Source organism: Panthera onca, chromosome E3 (genome assembly GCF_046562875.1).
Source record: "Panthera onca isolate mPanOnc1 chromosome E3, mPanOnc1 haplotype 2, whole genome shotgun sequence".
Classification (NCBI taxonomy): Eukaryota; Metazoa; Chordata; class Mammalia; order Carnivora; family Felidae; genus Panthera; species Panthera onca.
This window is the reverse complement of record NC_138354.1, coordinates 39,038,774-39,059,769: the sequence shown is the minus strand read 5'-3', so window position 1 is coordinate 39,059,769 and position 20,996 is coordinate 39,038,774. Positions and strand designations below refer to the sequence as shown.

General features: G+C 52.7%; 3 protein-coding genes across 4 annotated transcripts; 1 reads left to right on the top strand and 2 right to left on the bottom strand.

Moving 5' to 3' along the window:
• Positions 1-648: 648 nt before the first annotated feature.
• Positions 649-12,143, bottom strand: LOC132688973 (zinc finger and SCAN domain-containing protein 32-like). Its single transcript, XM_081791733.1, is given in 6 exon segments — positions 649-888; positions 6,426-6,549; positions 6,665-6,759; positions 9,029-9,194; positions 11,345-11,514; positions 11,517-12,143. Coding segments are annotated over 6 exon segments (840 nt in total). The 5' UTR covers positions 11,707-12,143; the 3' UTR covers positions 649-793.
• LOC132688972 (uncharacterized) lies at positions 1,287-2,213 on the bottom strand. Its single transcript, XM_060648280.3, is given in 3 exon segments — positions 1,287-1,419; positions 1,421-1,964; positions 1,967-2,213. Coding segments are annotated over 3 exon segments (924 nt in total).
• Positions 12,144-13,577: 1,434 nt separating the features above from the next.
• Positions 13,578-20,355, top strand: ZNF174 (zinc finger protein 174). 2 transcript variants are annotated; one of them, XM_060628011.3, is made up of 3 exons: positions 13,578-14,722; positions 15,728-15,950; positions 16,208-17,568. In XM_060628011.3, exons 1-3 carry the CDS (start codon positions 14,315-14,317, stop codon positions 16,285-16,287), a joined length of 711 nt encoding a protein of 236 aa, XP_060483994.2. In that variant the 5' UTR covers positions 13,578-14,314; the 3' UTR covers positions 16,288-17,568. The 2 variants fall into 2 exon arrangements, with proteins under 2 accessions (XP_060483994.2, XP_060483993.2); XM_060628010.3 differs by lacking the exon at positions 16,208-17,568 and adding an exon at positions 19,220-20,355 and having other exon boundaries at positions 13,583-14,722.
• Positions 20,356-20,996: the final 641 nt, after the last annotated feature.

Below are 20,996 nucleotides of genomic sequence, written 5' to 3'. Positions count from 1 at the left end.
TTGGTTTTTCCTTCCAGAGCGAAGCCTGTGACTCTGGAAACTGGCCTGCGTGGCCTGTCGCAAGGGCCATGCTCGAGGACAGTATGTGCAGGACACGTGGGGTGCCCAGGCCAGGCTCAACTGGAGGGAGCATGACGTACATTCTCACGCGTTGCTTTCCTCATCCTTGTTCACTAAAATTAAAAAAACATGTCAGCTTTTTGGCTTTGACAGAATATTCCTTCTTTCTCATGTTCAACGCCTCAGAGTCTGAATCCGTGACCGGGACCCTAGTCACCGTAATTAGACAAGGTCTTAACGCCTCGTGTGCACGGGCAAGAAGCAGGACAACGTGCCCGTCTTTTCCGTGTTTTATCCATGAAATTTGACAGAAGCTTCATGATCTAGGCCTGTTCAGAAGTAGTGTTTTCGGTTGGTTCCTAGTGCTCCTCACACCCCACGTTCCTTCTCCTGTGCCCGTTTTCCGTACTGCTCTGCTGTCCGTCTCGGTGACCGTGCAAACCCTCCCAACCCAGTTCCGCTGCTTCTCTGCACGTCCTACTGCATCAAAGCGGGCGCCGCCCTTGGATCCCCCTGTGGGATCTGCAGGAGGATGAAGTTTCTGATGGCGAAAATTCAGACCAAAGGCCAAGAGCGGAGAGAGAAACACCTTTATTTTCTTCAGAAACAGTGACGCGTATGAACCTGCGGTACCCGTTAACTGTACCAGACCAGAAAGCAGGAACCTGGGTCGGGGCCATACATGGGAGAAATCTTAGAGGAACCCAGATGTCACACTTGCTCTGAGATTAAGTCACTTAGAGTAGTAGTCCCTGGTGGCCTGAGCCATTGCCGTCTTCTCTGGGTGACTGGGATACACAGCAGTGATCGACTCGGAGGTAGACGTTCCTGCAAGCAGATGCCTACAGGTCATTATTGGGTTAGGAAACATCTAGGCGGTTAACTTCGAGATGTGCTTCCCATGAGGGAAAATTTCTCCCCCGACCTGCCCCAGGAATACTTCCCAGGCCCCTAGCCACCTATCCTCTGTTCGGAACACGGTTACCCTCGATTTCTGGCAGGACTTTGGACCCCGCAGCCCCCTTTCTTGAGAGCAGATGGAAGTCCACGGTGACACGGGACTGTGGGTCACAGGCAGACCGGGAAAGCAAGCTCAGCGTTCTCACGCCGATTGCTACTCCTGCCCGAGGTTCTCGAGGTCCACTTGTGAGTCTCTTGCTGCGCCTGGGAGCCTGGGACTGGCTAGCAGAAGCCTCCGCGAGCAGACAGAACCTCCAGGAGACCCGTCAACGTCCGGAATTGGCCTGTTGGCTCTCCAGCCCCGTACCGTGTGTCCCTTCCTGGCGATGTGAGGTGTCGTCCTCGTGTGCCCCCTGATGGCAGATGGGGGCACGGAGCTTAGCGAAGCTTCTCTCACACAGAGCAGTTGTGAGGCTTCTCCCCGGTGTGCGTTTTCTGGTGGCCACTGGAGCGGGAGCCGCTGCCGAAGCTTCTCCCACGCTGCGCGCACGGGTGGGGGCTCCGCCGGGCGTGGGCTCGCCCGTGAGCGCTGAGCCGGGAGCTGTTGTTGAAGCTCTTCCCACAGACGGTGCCCCGGTAAGGCTTCTCCCCGGTGTGGGTCCTCCGGTGGACACCGAGGCCGGACCTCTGGTTGAAGCTTTTCCCACGCTGCCCACGGCGGTAGGGTCTCTCCCCCGTGTGCAGCCTTAGGTGGGCAGTGAGGTCGGAGCCCTCGCTGAAGCCTTTCCCGCATTCGCCGCACTTGTCCGGCTTTTCTCCCGTGTGGATTCTCCGATCCCGAACAAGGTAAGGACCTCGGCTAAAGCTTTTCCCACATTCCTGACACTTAGGAGCTTTTTCCAGTTTGGCGCCTGGCTGGTGGCCACAGAGAGATCCCTGAGAGCAGGTTTCTCTGCTCAGATTTGCTCGGGCCTTCTCTCCAGCACGGAGTGTCTGCTGACCCCCCCGTCCCGGGACGGGGCCGTCCCCTCACGCTCATCTGGAGAACGTCTATGTGGCTCTCTCGGCAGAGGCTCACCCTTCCTGTCTCTCTTGGTCTCAGGGTGGCAAAAAAGGCCACTAGACTTTCTCCAAAGGGCCTTCTTCACTTCTGCCTCCTCTGGATCTTCCCATTTTCGATTCTCGTTTTTAGTTCCATTCGTGATCTCAAGACCTGAGAGAACAGAAACATGCTGGACTCTGGAAAGTGACATGCAGGAATGAGGAAAGTTACAATTAAAGCACCATCAAGAAAAATACCTAAATGGAAGACGTCATAGGATTCAGTCTTCTACTAATTAATAGTCTAATTTCATTTTCCAGTTGGAATATTTTCAAGCTCCAAACCCTGGGTTCACAGGTAAATAAATACCCCTAAATTCCACCTACTTTTTTCTTGTTCTGTCCCTTTTTGGATGTTTGGACACAGTGACAAAACTGAGGCAGGGAGGCCAGCTCTGTGTCACTGCCAGTCTGTCTGCAGGTTTGATCTGAATTCTTGACAGCCTAACCAAAGGCCTTCCCGAGTTTGGCCCAAATGAGAAGAAAGTGTGTTGCGAGCACCTGACCAGCAGACACTTTGTCAGGAAAGGAGGATCATGCTAGAGGAGGAGGGAAGAGGAAAGTCTGGGCTGGAGGCCTGACTGGCCACCTGAGGAAGCCGACGCAAGGAGTTGTACAGGAAAAATGACACGCGCTCTGTGAAAGAGGCTGGCAGATACGGACTTGGGCCCTGAAGGGCAGAGGAAACAGCCTCAATGCTGAGAGCGCCAGACTCCCTGGCCCATGGAAGGTCATCCATCAAGGCAGTAACCACACCAGTAGCAGGGGCAGCTCCCACTTGAATGGTAGGCTAAGGCTTTCTGGGTGGACCTGTGTCCTTTGTGCGTCAGAGCCAAGACTCCTACCAGCACTGTGTGGGAACAGAACTGGCAGGTCATGTCTCCTACCTCCCTGGCCAGGATTCCAGACGTCCTTTTCATGTGTGGCTGCACCATCCACATAGCCCCTTCTCTGACCTCTGTGGGCTCCCCGTTCTGCTGACTTACCCCCACAAACTCCGTAACCCTTCCCTCTTGGCCAAGAATAGCACTGCTTGCCACCGTGGGTGCAGAGGCCCAGGAGCTTGACAGGGTATCCATTTCCTCATCAAGGACATATGGCTCAGCAACTGTCTCCCCTCACTTTATGGTATCTCAACTATAGGCAGTTGAACTTGGTGCGACACTGTTCTGGGGTCCACAGAAAGCCCTGTTCCCAGAGTCCTTTTGCCACCGCCCTGTGGGTCTGGCTGTTCTGATGAGTCTGGAATTTCTCATGAAGTTGAGTTTTACAGAGAATGGCCAGGGGAGTCTCTGTCTCTCCACCCCAGCACACACCTGCTGCCAGGGGACAAGGGACACACAATGAGATCACGGAGGCCTGGACCCCACAGGGCAAGGGTAACTTCCCCACAAGTTCCACACTGGTTTGTCCAGCTCTGCCACCATCTGCTGTCATCCCTGGGAACCACCTCACTGTGTGCGTCTTTCCTAAAACAGACACGTTCAGCATCCTGGAAAGGGCATCCTCTCTAACGGAGAAGGGGTTGTGGAGTATTTACCAAAGCTGCACTCTTGTTCTTTATCCTGAATGCCACTCATTTCTCCTGAGTGATGTCACTGTAAGTGTAATGCCTGTCTCCGTGGTTGGGAGAATCTGTGAGGGCTTGTGGCTCGTGAGAGGACGTGGCCACTTGTAGACCACTTCTGTCGACTGCCGCCTCTGATGTTGAGTAGCCCTGACTGGCCCATCCCTGTCTCGAGGATCTCCTGTCATCCCTGTAGGTGCGAGAAACTAAACCACAGCACGTCCCATCCCAAGGTGGGAAGAAGCAGTGCTCTGCTGAGAAGGGCATGAGGCCGGCCAGTTCCTCGGGAGCTCCCAGCACATGCTGTTCACTGTAGTGCCCACGGGCTGGTTCGGTGAGGGCTCCTGTGTGTGTCTCAAGCTGCCCCAGCAAGTGCGTTCTAACCTCTGGTCTGGTGCTCTGAGGGGCACGCCCTTCTCTTCACCCCACTACTCCTCCTTGAGCCAAAAAATGGAAAGAGTCAACATGATCCATTTAAAAATGACTCCCTGTGTGCTTAGAGCCCTGCAAGGCCACCCCGTTTCACTGAGAAAACATCAAGTGCTTACGAAGTCCTTTACGTAGGGTCCCAGCTCCTACATTAGAGCTTGTCAATTATCTGTGAAAAGCCAGGTGGTTTGTTAATGATACAGAAGTGCACTTGGACACAGCAGCGATGTGAGCTTGGCGGGTCTGTAAATGCCCTGTCTCAGTTCAGGTCATTTTCAGTAGCACTGCCCCACGTGATCTGGCGCCGGATACCATTTATCAGGCTCACCCTCTCTAGGTCTGTGCTGGTCACAATGGCCGCCTCCCCAGACTCACTGCAGCCTCGGCCTGTGTGCTGGCCTGTTCCCTCGGTTACACTCTCCCCCCAGAACAGCCATATGGCTCGTGGCTTCTCCTCACGTCTTTGTTCAAATGTCATCTTCTCAGTGAAACCCAAAGCCACTGTCTAACCCACTGCGTCCCCACACCTTTGATCACCCTTCTTCTCCACTGTCCTGCAGCTGCAATGGAACCTCATTCCCAGCCACTATGACCAACTTCTGGACTCCTCCACCAGCCACACCTGCTAGGACATCACCCCCTTTCATAGAGAATACAGCACTCATTCCCAGGCTCCTACTGTCTTAGCATTGTATAGATGAAGTCCACAGATAACAGCTAGGCAGAAAATTCACTACCTCGGTGACAGAGACACACCTGGCCTTGGCTTCCCAAGTTCACAACTCCAAAGAAAATGCCCTGGGCTACCCAGCCATCAGCATAAAGGTTCAGGTGCTCCTTTCCTTGTGCGTAAGCTGCACGCGGTCCAACGAATGGCATTAATGGTTAGCCAATAAGGTGTTTACTCCGACTGCCCCCACCTGGGCGGGAATAGGAACCATCTTCAGTTTATAGCCAGAAGACAAGGCCCAGAGCGGGGGACTTCTCTCCTACAGGTGATCAGTACTGGGAGCAGTGCAGACAGGTCCTCAGCAAGGGGCTCTGGAAGAGGCTGTGGGTGTCCTGGGCTGGCTGCTTGCGGTCAGATGTGTAGCTGCCTGCATTCTCCACTGTGTCTTTGCACTTCACGAGTCTTGGCTTGATCCCTGGGCCTCACCCGCCCTACGTGCCCTACTCCTGGGAGAACCACGGGAGCCACGTGAGGCCAGCAAAGCTTTCATCTCCTGAAAGGCACAGGTTCTGGGCTGCGGCCTTGCACAGCCCCGAGGCTTTGGAACTTCCTTCCACGTTGATCCAGAGGCCGTGGGGACCACGTTCACACAACAGCTGGGCAACTTCCCCACACAGCCGGCTGCTTGGCTGGTGCGCGTGGAGTTTCCAATAACATTCAGGTTCATTGAGAATGGACAGGAACGTCCTGGTTTCCTCAGCAGCCCGGGCCCTGCCTGTCTTTCCTCTGGCTGCTGGGCGTCACCCGGCCCTTATCCTTCCCCTTTCGGCGGTGTCTCACGGGCTTCCAAGCCATCGTCACTTGTGGAACTCTTAGAATTGTTCCTTGTTCAGTGGTGAGTGTCTAGGGTCCCTGCGTGTTCTCCGTGATCCGGAGCATGCAGGGCGGAGACATCGTGGCCGAGCCAGCTGCAGAGCATCTGTCCCTTCCCTGAATCTGATGCTCTGAGGAGCAGCCCGGAAGGGGCAGAGCTGATTTACTGTTTTTAATGTTGTATTTATTTTTGAGAGACAGAGGGACTGAGTGTGAGCGGGGGGGAGGGGCAGAGAGAGACACAGAATCCGCAGCAGGCCCCAGGCCCTGAGCTGTCGGCACAGAGCCCGGCGCGGGGGGCGCGGGCAGAGCCGATTTGAGAACAGCAACCGATGGTCCTGAGACTCTCCGAAGGGCCCGGCTGCCTCCTGAAGGCCCGGGCGCAGAAGCACGCGGTCAGACGTGGGCGCTCTTGAGTTTCCCCTCAGCCGCTCAGGACAGCCCTCGGGTGTGTGTGTGAGCACACGTGCACTCAGGTCGGCCTGCTGCTCCCACAGGCGGTGCCTCCGCGCTGCTGGCTGTCCCCTGCTGTCTCTCACTCCCCAGCCCCTTGCTCTGCCTCCCACTTCCACCCCCACTGCTCTCACGTCCCGCCCTCCCTCGTTCCCACTTGCATGCTGTCCACCCTGTCGTCAGCCCTCTGGCCTGTCCTTCCCTTTCTTCCAGTCTCTGTGTCTCATACCTGCTCTCAGGCTCTTCCTGTTTATTTCCTTCTTGCCTCGACCCAGTGGTCTGCCTCTGTCTCCTTTCTCCGGTCTCCCAGTCTCTCTCTCTCTGAACAAATGAACACCTCCGCTCTGGGCCTGAGGGAACAGGCATCCTTACCCAGGGAGTCGTTTTTGTCATTCCTCTGTGAAATGTCCCTGTGGAGGGCCCTCTGTGCCGGGCCGAGGTGCATCCGTCCTTCCTGACCGAGGAGTGCAGCTCTGTCCTCACACGTGGCTGCTCCCTGTAACGACACCGGGGGCTGCTGCTACCGTTAAGTAGCACCGCTATAGCCTGGTGCGGGGCAGAGACGTGGCCACAGGCCTCACAAAGTGACAGCTTTGTGAGTGACAGCTCACCTGGGCCCCAGCTGTCCCATGCGCAGCGCCTGTCTCCTGGTCTCCAAGACCCCTCTCCTGGGGAAGGTTCCTGGGAGGCTGTGCCGTCAGCCAGGCTGGCAAGAAAACAGCCTCAGTTGGAGGGCGGCTGCCACAGAGCAGCCAGAGCCGGGGCTTGAGTGGGGTTCCCGGGTCAGCAGCGGCAGCACCGGGAACCCGTCACAAATGCCCATTCCTGGGGCCCACCCCCAATCACTGTGCCTGGACACGGCCCCCGGGTGAGTCCGAGCACACTAGAGTTTGAGGGCCACTGCCATTGCCAGTGGCCTCTGTGTGTCGAGAAGCTCCTTTCAGCAGATTCTTGGCATAACGGCTTTTATCAAAAAGGTTTTCTTCATTCTAAAGCGCTGTGGGGGCGCCTGGGTTGCTCAGTTGGTTGAGCATCCGACTCTTGATTTCATCTAAGGTTATGATCCCAGGGTCGTGGGATCTAGCCCCACATCAGGCTCTGTGCTGAGCTGGGAGCCTGCTTGATATTCCCCCCACCCCTCCCCCACTCTCTTGGGCACACACTCAGCCTCAAAAATAAAAATCAATAAATTTTAAAGCGCTGTGTGCATGTTATGCCAAAAAAATGTTTAGGGGCACCTGGGTGGCTAAGTCGGTTAAGTGGACGACTCTTGATTTTGGCTCAGGTCATGCTCTCACGGTGTGAAATTGAGCCCCATGTCAGGCTCTGCACTGAAAGGTGGAGCCTGCTTGGGATTCTCTCTCAAAATAAATAAAAAACATTAAAAAAAAAGTTTAATGGAGGGGGGAAGCTCTGAGCCCCACCATCAAGAGATGACCCTAGAACTCCTAAAAATACCATGGCAATTGAAGCCTTTTACTTTTTTCAGGCCAACATAATATATTTCTCAGAAATCCACCTTCAGGAATTCTACTTCAGGGACGCCTGGGTGGCTCAGTTAAGCGGCTGACTTTGGCCTAAGTCATTATCTCTCCGTTCATGGGTTCCAGCCCCATGTTGGGCTCTGTGCTGACAGGTCAGAGCCTGCAGCCTGCTTTGTATTCTGTGCTTCCCTCCCTCTCTCTGCCCCTATCAAAAATAAATGTTAAAGAAAAAAAGAATTCTATTAAACAAATGGTTTATTTTCACTTTAGAACAGAACTTCAGAGGAGACGCAGAGGCTTGTGGCCCTGAGGAAGTCACCGAACTAGAGATAGGAACAGCATGAAGACGGGTGAACAGGGGGAATGGAACCTGGCACAGGGTGAGTTTTTACCCTCTTCACACTCAGAACCCCCAGCCTCGGGAACCACATCCTAGAGAGCAGTGATGTTCCCAAGGATTAAAAAGAAATCACTGCTAAATGGTAGCGTTTACAAAGATACTGAGTGTTCCATTTGCTTAAAAAACACAAAAGCAAATACTCCTCTTAAGACAATTTTCTGTTTGAACAGAAAGTAGCCAGTGGAAACTGGGTCAAGATGTAATGTTTTCTTCTAGGGTGTGGGTTAAATAAAGAGCTGGCTTTTACAAATTACTGAGCACGCTACAATGGCAGCTTTCAATTAAGCAGAGAGGCGGCGGTGGCCGTGGACTGTCTCAGTGTATGCAGCCACAGTGGTTCACTCCAAGAGATACAGAAAGACAGAGCCCTGGTCTGTCCATGCACTGGAGTATTATTTAGCCACGAAAAGGATGGAACTAGTGAGACAGGCTTAAACCTGCTAGATGAGAGGGGCAGGCACGGAGGGTCATACCCTTTCTATGAAATCTCCAGAACAGGCGGATCTGTAGAGAGAAAGAGGAGTAACTCCCAAATGGGTAGATGGTTTCCTTGTAGGGGGTGAAAATGTTTGGAACTGGATAGACGTGATGATTGTATAATTGAATGTGTGTGCTAAATACACCTGGATTGTTCACTTGAACATGGCTAATTTTGTTACATGAATTTCACTTCACCTTAACAGTTTTTTGATTAAAAAGTTTAAGAGAAGTAGAAACCAAAATAGAGCTTTGGAAGAAAGGCAAAAAAAATCAGGGGAAATGTATTTTGGGTGAAGTTAAGCTGGATGAGAAAAGGGCTTTTGTTTTCAAATATACAAAGAGCTGCTATGCAGGTGAAGGCACATGTGCAGATTTTAATATTCCTGGTTCAGAAGCAGCAGAATCAGTTGTAATAAGGGAGAATTAGGGTGACACATAAAAATTCTCCACCCCTAAGTGCTATTACCATCAGCTAACATTTGAAATCTTGTGTTGTGGGTACATTTCAAAGGTATTTAATCTAGAACACTGGGGCAGACTCCAGCTCAGACCTGCTCATTCTAAAAAATGAGTTCTTCCGCAGCCCCAGGTGAGGGCAGAGTTCTGCTTACCTTCTGGCTGTTTCCCTGATCTTTGTTGTGAGCTCCGTGACCCCGTCAAAGTGCTTCTCTCTGGATGAACCCGCCGTTTCAGGTGGGACCTCTGTGACTCTCTGGCTGGTCCCCAAGGGTCTGTCTCCTCATTGAGCACTTTCCAGTCCTTCCCTGAATCTGGGACCTGAGAACAGACCCCATCATCTGTCACTACAAATTCCTGCCTAAGAGACTTTAAAAGCCCTAACAGGGACATTAGGAAACAATGTGAGACCCGAGGAGGCAGAAGAAAAATACTCTCCGGGCCCTGTAATTAAAAGAAAAAAAAAAAAAAAAAAAGAATACAAGTTGGTCTCAATCCCCTGGTCTCTAGCGATTCAGAGTTAATGGAAGCGCCTAGCACAGAGGTGACATGGCCGATGTGCTAACCGTGGTGCACACCTGTGCGAAGTGAGGTCAGCCTGCAGCGTAGGAAGCCGTGGCCTCAGCACTCCTGCCCTCCCCACCCCCCATCCAGTGGAGCACCAAGTCCGGTCATTTCTGCCAGCCGCAAAGTCCCTCGCCCCAGCCCTTTCCGGCTGCACCCATGAGCCTGCTTCGGGCCACGTTCCTCTGCTGCCGGCCCTCCATCCACTCTCTGCCTACACGGAATCCAGCAGGTCTTGGAAAGCACGTGCTCACGTGCTCTGTCCACACTCTGCAGAGTCCCCCCACTTCTTGCCTAGCCCCTTTCTCCCACCCTCCCTTCTCTGCCAAACATGCCACACCCTCTGCCACCTGAGGCTCCTGACAGCCACTCCTCTGTCACGGCCCGGAGAGGCGGTGCCCACTCTCCGTCTGCCCCACAGTCATTCTCTATCACATCAGCCGGCTCGTTCGTTCCTGGCTCTTTCTTCCTTTGCTTGTGGTCTGTGTCCCTCCTGGAGTGTAGCCTGCAGCAGGCCACGGACCACGCCTGTCCCGTTCACTGCACAATCCCCAGTGTCTGCCGTCTGGCAGGCACCTCAAAGCCACTTGTGTCTTTCAGAGCCACCTTCATTCATTAAGTCCGCCGTGTATGACGTGTCCTGTCCGTTGAGTGAGTGAGGAGCGTGGCGCGGAGAGGCCTCTGCGTCCTGGCAAGTGCCGTCAGCTTCCGCTCTCCCTCCCCTCCGCTCACGGTGCCCTTCGCGCCCCAGACAGGCTTCACATGGCTGTGTTATCCCTCACGTTCCTGTCCTGTCCGCATTCCTGTGCAGAGCTTGGCTCTGAAACACCAGGGGCCGCAAGAGACAGAGACTGTCCCCACAGGGAGAGGGCAAGGGGAACTGGAGCAGGATGACTTCTCACCTGTAGGGGTTCCTGCCATTCACCTGTCCCAGTTCTGACTCCACACACGTGCTACTGCTCGCCCTTCTCCGCACCGTCCCAGGTGTTACTGTCCCGACGCCATGGATCCTTCATGAACTTTGTCCCTGATGCGTCCCCACCAAGCTCTCTGCCCTCCGCACGTTATGTCAACACCACTCAATCCTCAGTCCTGTGAAATGCTGCGCCCCTCGCCGGTCCCCCTCCCACAGCCCAAGGACACGTCTGCCTCCTCACCAGGGACACTGGTACCTCCAGTTCCAGCCATGCCGTCTCCGCACCCAGCCAGCTGCTTCCTGTTGAGCACAGAGGTGCTCAGGCTACGGCGTTCCTCTGACCCACACGCCTCCTTCAGGCTGTGCCTCTCCTGGACCTCTGGTTGCGATCTCAGTTGCCTTCTTCCCACAGGTCTCCCACAACCAAAGCCACGTTCCCGTTGTGCTGGGCCTTTCACGGCTCCCTTCTCCCGAAATGTACAAGATCGTGACACTGACCGGATCTCACACCTAGTCCTACCTGGACAAGCGCACACTGTGTGAAACTCATCGCTATCCCACACTGACCCCTTAATCCCGGCGGCAGCGGCTCTGATACAACTTTGTTTACTGCATAACCATAGCATCTGCACTCGAGGAACCTTTCGGCAAGAGAGACTGGATGTTAATTCACCAACTCTAATTTTCCTGATCCCCTGAGTGAGGGACAGTGTCCTTTCCCTGGCCTTTTGGAGAACTGTTCTGAGCTTTAACTTTTGTATTAGGGACCCTAAACATCCACTGACTGTATCAGTGTGTACATTATTTCACCAAATGACAAAATCCTCTCCATAGACGAAGGGCATGGGACCAACCCAAGATAGCTAAGAGTTTGTGGTGAGTGGCGGGGGGCTACTGTGCATTTCTCAACACGTCTCCAGCAATGGGATTGCTGTGCTCCTCACCCTACTTCATAATTAAACTCACCAGGTTCTAAGTTGCCTGTTCTCACCTGTTGCCCAGACGCACTCTGTACATCCTCAACTAGAGCCACAGCTTCCTCACCATTTTCTGGATGTTGCTCCCTCACCCAGGTCTGGATCTCCTGTGGCAAGATGGTGAGAAACTGCTCCAAAACCAGCAGCTCCAGTATTTGCTCTTTTGAGTGTGTCTTGGGCTCTGCCACTGACAGCAGAGTTCCCAGAGCTTGCTAAATCCTTCATGGGGGCCGGCTACCTCCTGGGAGCATTAGTGCCTGAAGCGTTGGCGGGAAGTTTCAGAGTCAGAGCCATTGCTGGGAAGGGCTGACTTCTGTCCCTCTGTGGAGTCCTCACTTGGGGATGGGTATGCCTGGGGACTCATTGTTGCAGCCATGACTGGCTTCAGCAAACTGGCTCACTGGTAGCCGCTTCTACTCTAGAGAGCAGATTCCATTTCTTCTCAGATCACTAGGAAGCCATTCTCCTGGAGACCAGTGAAAGAAGAGACACATGAGAATACCAGAGTGGTGCACATGCACAGTTGAGAAAGACTAGGCTTTGAAGGGAGGCTGCAGAAAAGGGAAAAGACAGGGTAAATTTATCTCCTATTCTTTTCCTCTGCCTCTTGTGATGCATTTTATGTCCTTTCCCTTTGCTTCCTCCACAATCCAAGCCAAGGATCTAAAGCACTGGAAATACCAAAATAGTTTTCATTACGTTCAGATGGTGTTTGCTAATGAATTCTCCAAACTACTTTCTTTTGTTTCCCATAGATCGGGATCTTGTCCCTGTCCTCCCTCCCCTCCGGAAGCCAGGAGCCACCTTCCCAATTGCCACCTTCTCTTAAGGTGTCTGTAGATTAACTTCTTCATCACTTTCACCCTCCCCCCTGCCACCACCACACACACATGCACACACACGGTGTGGATGAGAAATGACTGGTTTGCTGTATGCTCTTATTCTCCAGTATTCCTTTCTATTTTTGAATGCAGTCTCTTCTTCCTTTGTAAGAGTCCCTCTTTAGCCCAGTGGATCTCTCGGTGCTATTCGTTACAGTACCCCACACCACCCGCCTTGGGGAGCAGGCATGTGACATAAACAGAGCCTGTCAAAATTCTCTTGAGATTTTAGGTGGGGTAGAAGTTCCAAATTTCCTAGGAATTGCTGAATTGGGTGGGTGTAAGACTTGAGCATGGGACTTTGGCTGGAGTCATGATCTCACGGTTCATGAGCTTGAGCTGCTCCACCAGCTCTGTGCTGACAGCTCAGAGCCTGGAGCCTACTTTAGATTCTGTCTCCCTCTCGCTCTCTGCCCCTCCCCCACTTGCACTCTGTCTCTCTCTCCCCAGAATAAATAAACATTAAAAAATATTAAAAAGAAAATAAAAACCGGACTCAAGTTACTCTTCTTCCAAAGAAGTTAAACTGCCTTCACTTATAATCACTTTACATGTAATGCGGCCCAAGATGCTAGAAGGAGAGAAATGGAAGGCATTATAGATCTTTTTAACAAACACAGGAGCATCACATGGCATAGCTCCTCAGCACAAGGTCACGGACTCGAAGAAGTATCCCATGCCTCACAGATTTTCTACTTCCTGCACCTTCTCTGGATGAGGAATAATTTAATAAATGCTATCCTAGTTTCATGCGGAAGACGGAGCCGGTGCTCTTCATGACCCCTGCCATCCCCCCCCATAGTTTGTTGTAAAACGCCGGTATCGGAAATGTGTTTCACTCCGACGAAGACGCTGGCGCTTGGCGGGAAGCAGGACGAAGACGGGAGCAGGGCAGATTCACTTCGCGCTCGGCAGGGACGCTCTGAGGACTCCCGCTGCGCCCGGTGCGAGGTGTGGGGAAACATCCGCACGGGCAAGGCCCGGAAGGAGGACCGCGCCTGTCCCCACCGTCCTGAAAAGATTCCCAGCGGCAAAGGGGCTCACAGGCGAGCGTCGGACCCCGCCGCGAGCCCGCGGCCGCGAGGAAAGGGAACACTCACCGGACTCGCTCAGCCGCCGGGCCGGAAGAGTGCGCTAGGAGCCCCGGCGCTAGTCCGCCGGCTACGCATGCTCGCGAGCAGCGCCTTTGGACTACAACTCCCGGCGTGCACTGCGAAGGCCGGGCGTCGTCCCTCGCCAGCATCGACAGACTCAGCAGCAAATAGACACGAGAGAACGCCTTCTGGGAGCCAATCCCCCAGGGGAGGGGGCGGGCCCTCCTGCGGCGCAGTTCGCGCGTCATTCCTTCTCAGCCAGTGGAAGTGTCCGCGACGAGCGGCCCCGCCCCCGTCCCTGGCTCCCAGGTTCTGGGTCCCAGGTCCCCAGAGAGGTGAGTCCGCGGCCGGTGGGCGCGGGTTGCGGGGCCGTCGGCGGAGCTGCCGCCTCAGGCGCCAGCCCCGGCCCGCACGCAGCCACGAAGCTGAGCCGCGCGCCGGAGAGCCCGCAGCTCCGCCTCGCCAGGGGCAGCCGGGGCGCCCTCAGAGGCCGGAGCGAGTGGGCCTGCCGGGCGTCGGGAGCAAGCCGCCGCCGTGCTCAGCCTGCCTTGCTGCGCGTGGGGGTTCCGATCCCTCCCCTCCGGCACGCGCAGCCCCGCGGCTCCGGGCGACGTGCTCGAGGTCGGTGCAGCCCGGGTGCCGCGGAGCTGGCGCAGGCCACCTGTGTGACAACTTGAACTTTTCCTAGGATTTCCCGACCGCCAGATGGATCACCTTGCGCAGTTCCTCTGAGACCTCGCGCGTTTATCGATGAAATAAAAAGTAAGATTTTCCCCAGTTCCTTTTAGAACGTTATGACTTTTCTCCATTTGGAGACAGCTCAAGAAACTGCCAGAGGGACAGACAGCTCCTCTCCGTCGGGCCCTGCGTTGTCTTCGGGAGCTTGGGGCCTGTATGTGCCCCGCCCTCGCTGACATCTTTCCAGCGCTTAGAGACACTTGTCCAGAGTCATGATCTTGAAGGCTTGAGCCGCTTGCCGGGAGAGAGAGGCTGTCTCCTGAGCCCCAAGATGGCGGCTAAGATGGAGATAACTTTGAGCTCGCAGTCCCACATTCAGGCCTCCTCCAAGCCAGAGAGACACATAATAACAAAGCTGGAAGAGAAACGGGGACCCGCTCTGCAAAAGGACCGCCCCGATCCCGAGCTCTCCCGCCAGAGCTTCCGACGGTTTTGTTATCAAGAGGTGACTGGACCCCAAGAGGCACTCGTCCGGCTGCAGCAGCTCTGCCGTCAGTGGCTGCAGCCCGAGCTGCACACCAAAGAGCAGATATTGGAGCTGCTGGTGCTGGAGCAGTTCCTGAACATCCTGCCCTCGGAGATTCAGGCTCGCGTCAGGCATCGATGTCCAATGAGCTGCAGGGAGATTGTGACCCTGGTGGAAGATTTTCAAAGAGCAGCCAAGAGACCAAAGCAGTGGGTAAGGAGGGCCCTCTCTCGTGGTCCCCAGAATTTCGTTTTCATCTGGATAGTTTCTGGTCTTTGGCTCCCTCCCTAGTTAGTCCAGAAATGGATCGGATGGCTTCAAAGGGTGCTTCTGGCTTCTGTTTGGGAACACCCCCTGAGAGAGATAACTGGTTGTCAGAAAACTCAGGCACTGGCACTCCAGTGAGGAAGTAGAGGATCAAGTAAGGTTCTTGCTTTTTGGCTGCCAGATCTCCCCACACCCATTCCTCCTGAAGGTTTCCTACAATCAGGACTCTTAGTAGAAAGGATCATGTTGTCGTGTAGGAACTTGATTTGGGGGGGAATTTCCTGGTGGACCTTGTTTTGGTGAAGTGTCTTGCTTTTGGATCAGGAAGTTGCAGCTCAGTTGGCCAGTGTTTCTTCCAGCCCCCACCCCCAAGTCAGACTCCAGTCAGAGGCGAGGCAGGAAGCAAACAACCATGTGTTTTGGGGAATGGAGGCAGTCAGAGAGCAGGGTGAGCAGTGCACTCAGAGCCCTGTTACTACTGGGATCTCCTTCCCAGGGAAGCCTGGGGCAGAACAATTGATTAGGTTTTTGTTTTGTTTTGTTTTGTTTTGTTTTTAATGTCCTCACCATCCTGCATCCCCATCCAGCAGGACCTGTTTCCAGTAGAAGTAGGGAGGCACATGGACATAGGGTGACCATCTGCTGGGCCAGTGTCATGACTAACCCTGATATTTGTGCCTTCTCTGTGTTGACTCTGAGGTCTCGAGAAAGACTCATGCTTTAGGGGCACCCACTCGAGAAATACTGGCTGATGTGAAGCAGCCTCTCTAATCATTCTGCATGTCCTTCCCTTTGCTTCCTTTGAGAGTCTCCGAAGTCTTTCCAAGTTGACCTCCAGGCTGTTATCAGGAATTCCCGGGGTAAAGGGGTCATCACAGAGCAGTGAGAGAGGTCATGCTCCTCTCTACTGAGTCCTCTGGCTGCACTCTAATGCATAGGGCTTGTTCCTAGGTGGCCGTGTGTATGCAGGGGCAGAAAGTGCTCTTGGAGAAAACTGGATCTCAGCTTGGAGAACAGGAACTACCAGACTTTCAACTGCAAACTCCTAGGAGGTTTCCCCGGGAGAGTGCTCTGGAGGAGCCTTCCCAGGCGGGATCTCCGGACCAGCTGAGCTCTCATCATTGGGAAAAATCCACACTCCTCCAGGAACCAAGCCCCAGATTGGCTGGTACAGGTAAACACTTGATGCCTCTTCTCTCCCTAAGTCCTTTACCTCCAGCAGATTATCTCATTCTGAAAAGCCATAGACCTTGCGTTGAGTTTGTTTAATGTTTTATATAACAGGAGAGCTTTATTCCCTAACAAATTTCACAGATTAGAATGGTAGCAATACTGTACACAAGAAGTACGTTTCTTTCAGTGTCTCTTAATGACTCTAACACTGCAGTACACAATAGGATTATCTAGGTCCTACTTTTCTGTTCCTTTCAGAGCTTCTTACAGTGAAGATAGATCCACATATGGCCACTGATGAACATCCATGCAAACCTTGGCTGAGTTTCATCACTTAAGATGGTCCCATGTTTAGAAAGCGCCTAAAGAATGTTAGGCTCATTAAAGGAAATGTCCCGCTCCATAATATCTTCAGCCTCTTCCTCTCCCTGTGATGTCTTATGTCTATTTCCCCACTTGTCTCTGGTACAATGCCAGGAATTGTTAGCCCTGCTGTACTCGAAGACCAAATGACAGTGACACTTTGGCCAACCTTAGTGATGTGAATACAGAGGCTGGTCAGCAAGTTAGAGCAAAAAGTTACCAGAAGGCTAGAACGCATTGATTTTTTAAGATTTGCTACATTCGGTGAAATACTTGAATTTGGTTATTCTTGGAACTTAAGAATGGAGAAGACCGAGGTGCTGGGTGGGGGCGGGGGGGGGGTGCGGGGTGCTCAGTCAGTTGAGCGTCAACTCTTGATTTCTACTCAGGTCATGATCTCACTGTTCATGGGGTCGAGCCCTGTGCTGGGCTCTATGCTGACAGTGCAGAGCCTGCTTGGGATTCTCTCTCTTCCTGTCTCTGTGTCTCTCCCCTGCTCACGTTCTCTCTCAAAATAAATAACCATAAAAAATAAATAATAATGGAGAAGACCTGGGGCATCCAGTGGAAAAGTACTGTGATCCTGGCTGAGGTCCTGACCCATAACCTATGGACTTCGTGGTCCTGGGCCTGCACACTCCCTTCTCCTGCCTCATCACAGGCAGCTCGGTGTGCATTCGGGCTCCGTCTTCTTTTATTTGATCGCTGCAGGTACATTCTCACGTTCTTCACCCCGAACATCAGCAGTGCCTTCCGTCAGAGCTGCACTGCTCAGTGTAGTTGCTGCTGGCCACAGGTGGCTATTTAAATTTTATTTATGGAGATAGAATTCACATGCTCTAAAATTCACCCCTTCAAAGTGTACAGTTCAGTGGTTTTTAGTGTATTTGTGCACTTGTGCGACCATCCCCTCTAATTCTTGGATATTTTTGTAGCCTCAAAAAGAAACCCAGACCCATTGGCAGTCACTCTCCGTTGCCCCTTCTTCCAGCCCCTGGCAACCACTGTGTACTTTCTGTCTCTGGATTTGCCTGTTCTGGATATTTCAGAATCACATTTGTTGTGCTGTTTTGTGACTGGCTTCTTTCCCTGAGCGTAATGTTTTCACGGTTCATCCATGTTGTAACACGTATCATTCACTACTTTGTTCCTTTTATGGTGGATTTTCCATTATACAGACACGGTGTTTATGCGTCAGTTGATGGGCATTTGGGGTATTTCCATTTTTTGGCTATTATAAATCATGCTGCTGTGAACATTTGTGTACACGTTTTTGTGTGGTCATGTTGTCATTTCTGTTGGCCGTATACCTCGGAGTGGCATAGCTGGGTCATACGGTAACTATGCTTAACCTTTCGAGGAAATGCCAGACTGTTTTCCAGAACGGCTGCGCCATCTTACGTTCCCGCCAGCAGTCCCTGGGAGGATTCTGATTTCCCCACGTCCTTGTCGGCACTTGTCAGTCTTTTGGGTTACAGCAGTCCCGTTAGGGGTGAAGTGGTATCTCATGGAGATTTTATTTCCCTGATGGCCAATGACGTTGAGCATTTTTCCATGTGCTTACTGATCAGTCGTGTATCTTCTTTGGAGAAGTATCCATTCAGATCCTTTGCCCATCTCTCATTTGCATTAGTCTTTTTGTTTTAAGAGTTCTCTGTATATCTTGGATACTAGAGTCTTATATATATAATTTACAAGTATTTTTTCCCACTTCGGGTTGTCCTTTCACTTCCTTAATAGTATACTTTGAAGCCCAAATGTTTCTAATTTTGATCAAGTCCAATTTATTTTTTTGTTAGCTTGCTTGTGTTCTTGGTGACATATCTAAAATACCATTGTCTAATCCAGAGTCACAGAGATTTACGCCAGTGTTTTGTTCAAAGGGACATTGGTTTAGCTCTCATATTTAGGCCTTTGATCCATTTGGGGTTGTTGTTTGCTGTGTTACGAGGCAAGGGTCCACCCTCATTCTTTTCCAAGTGGATATCCAGTTGTCCCAGCCGCTTTTATTGAAAGAAGTATTCTCTCCCCATTGAATTGTGTCGACAACCTTGTTGAAAAGCAATTGACCATAATTGTATAGGCTGCTCATTTAAATCTGGATTTAAATTAATGAAAATTAAATGAAACGTAAAATGGGGTTTCTCAGTCACACTAGCCACATTTCAGGGACTCAGTAGCTCTAGGTGGCTAGTGGCTACCCTGTTGAATAGCACGTGCACAGGTACCCATACACGTGTATCCTTCCCACCTGGCAGGAATCCTACAGGGTAGCACAACTCCAGATCCTTCTACCTGCCCACAGACATTCCAGCTCGTTTCCATCCCAATCCTCAATCGTGATGGTCACAAACTGTGGAGTTTCTGAAGTCAGGATACATATCTAGCCTGTGTTACGGTTTTTAACCCTAATGCTGTCACGTTTCTAATGAACGAACATGCCACGTTTGCTGCATTTCCCATTATTTCAAGAAACCGTGGCGATCGCTCAGTGTCCATGTGAGTGAGTGTGTTGCAGTGTTGAAATTCCAACTCTCTCCCTTATTTCCATTTGTTAATTAATGCTAGGGCTGATGGGTTTGCTTTTCCATATTTTTTCTTTCCCTAACCTTTCCCTAAAGGTCGGAAGAAGACATGGGGTTGGGGAACTTGGTTCCTAACTCTAATACGAATTAGAATCACCCCAGGAACCTGTTAACCATGCAGATTTCCAGGTCCCACCCCCCCAGAGATCCTGACTCCACAGCTGTGGGGATGCAGGGACAGCCTGCTTGCGTAACAGGTGGCCCAGATGAGTCGAATGCAAGTTGCCAGGAGAGGACCACACTTCGAGAATGTTTCTTAGCTCTTTTGCTGAGGTCCTTTCTTCAGAGCCCAGGAAATGAAACCTATTCTTTCTAATTGTAGAGGCCCCCAGAATGAAAAGTGACAACAAGGAAAATCCGCAGCCAGAGGGGGCTAAAGGAGGGAAGCCATGTGCCCTGTCCCCTGGCAGACCCAAAGGTAACGGTCTGCAGAGTCCCGAACCGAGAGGGGCGAATAGGAATGAACCCCGGTTGTCACGGAGGCAGGTCAGCCCCCCGAATGCTCAGAAGCCATTCGCTCACTACCAGAGACATTGCAGGGAACTGGAGTACATCAGCAGCCCCCTGAAAAGCCACCCGCTGAGAGAGCTGAAGAAAAGCAAAGGGGGCAGAAGGAGCCTGAGCAGTCGCCTGCAGCGCCTTGGTCACCAGGCGGCCCGCTCGGCAAAGAAGCCTTACAAATGTGATGACTGTGGGAAAAGCTTCACGTGGAATTCGGAGCTGAAAAGACACAAGCGGGTGCACACAGGGGAGAGGCCCTACACGTGCGGAGAGTGTGGGAACTGCTTTGGGCGCCAGTCAACGCTGAAACTGCACCAGAGGATCCACACCGGGGAGAAGCCCTACCAGTGCGGCCAGTGTGGGAAAAGCTTTCGCCAGAGCTCAAACCTCCACCAGCACCACAGACTCCACCACGGGGACTGAAAGCGGGGCTTCGGTCTCTCCGTTCAGAAGGAAGGCATCCGAATTTCACCTTCCCTTACTTGCATGTAAATCCCAGGGGGTCTGTGTGACTTACAAGGAAAGCAAGAAGTCCCTGAGGGATGCGGTGCACGTTTGGCCCGTGAGGAGTTCCAGAAGATGCCGAGGGGGACGGGACCGTGTCGGTGACAGGGTGAAGAAGTGGCAGGTCTGGGCGTTGGGTCAGAGAGAACCGGGGTCTCTGCTGGAGAGCAGGGAGTGACCGCTGAGAGAACCCGGCCCATCCCGCAGGTGCCCCTCCCCCCACCTTGGTGTGCAGTCTTCCCCCTGCCGCTTTATTTATTCTCTAAATACGTCCAAGGGGAAATTCCATATGTATATACCTGATGTACTTGCTGTCATGCCCGACAGTCTTTACCACACACGCACTTCGGTATAACGATCAGTGATTTCAAGGCAAAAGCTCATTGGAATATAAATCCCCTAATACTCTTTCTGTCATTGCTGGCTGTTCATAATAAAGGACACATGAAGCGAGAGCGTCAACGTGTTTGTGTGAGGACAGGATTCCCAAGTAAGTAGTTCTCCACACGCGTGCGCACACACAGTGAGGGGAGCCCTCACTGCTCTCCTTCCTCAGGCTGGTGATGAAATGTTAGAAAACTGGATTCTTTCAGACATTTACTAAGAACCACTGAAATGGGTTAATTTTAGGATGTGTAAATTCTCTCTCAGTGAAGTTTCTAAAAAAGAAAACACAAAAGATATCTGCACGAAGCGTTCAGGTCCTGGAACGAGGCCAGAGTCGATCTCGGTCCGTCCCCATATTCTTTCGGAGTAAGAATCCGAACCCGGTCGGTGTGGTCCTTAGTCGCCCGCAGCAAACGAGTGGATCTCGGACTTCCGAGAAGACCGCTGGTGGATGGGTGCCTCCGGCGGGAAGCGGCCGTGTGGCGTTCCTCCTACAGCGAGGATACCCGAATATCCGCAGGTCCCTGCCGGCCTCCTCCAGGCCCTCTACCGAGCTGCACCCTCCACCCCCAGGGGGCTCTGCGCCCACTGTTCCCTTTGACCTTACGACCTGCCGCCCCCACCACTTCCTCCCTCTCCCGCCTCACAGGAGTGGCCTGCCCAGCAAAGCCTTCTCTGGGCACTTTTGTTGTGTCACTCCCTGCCTC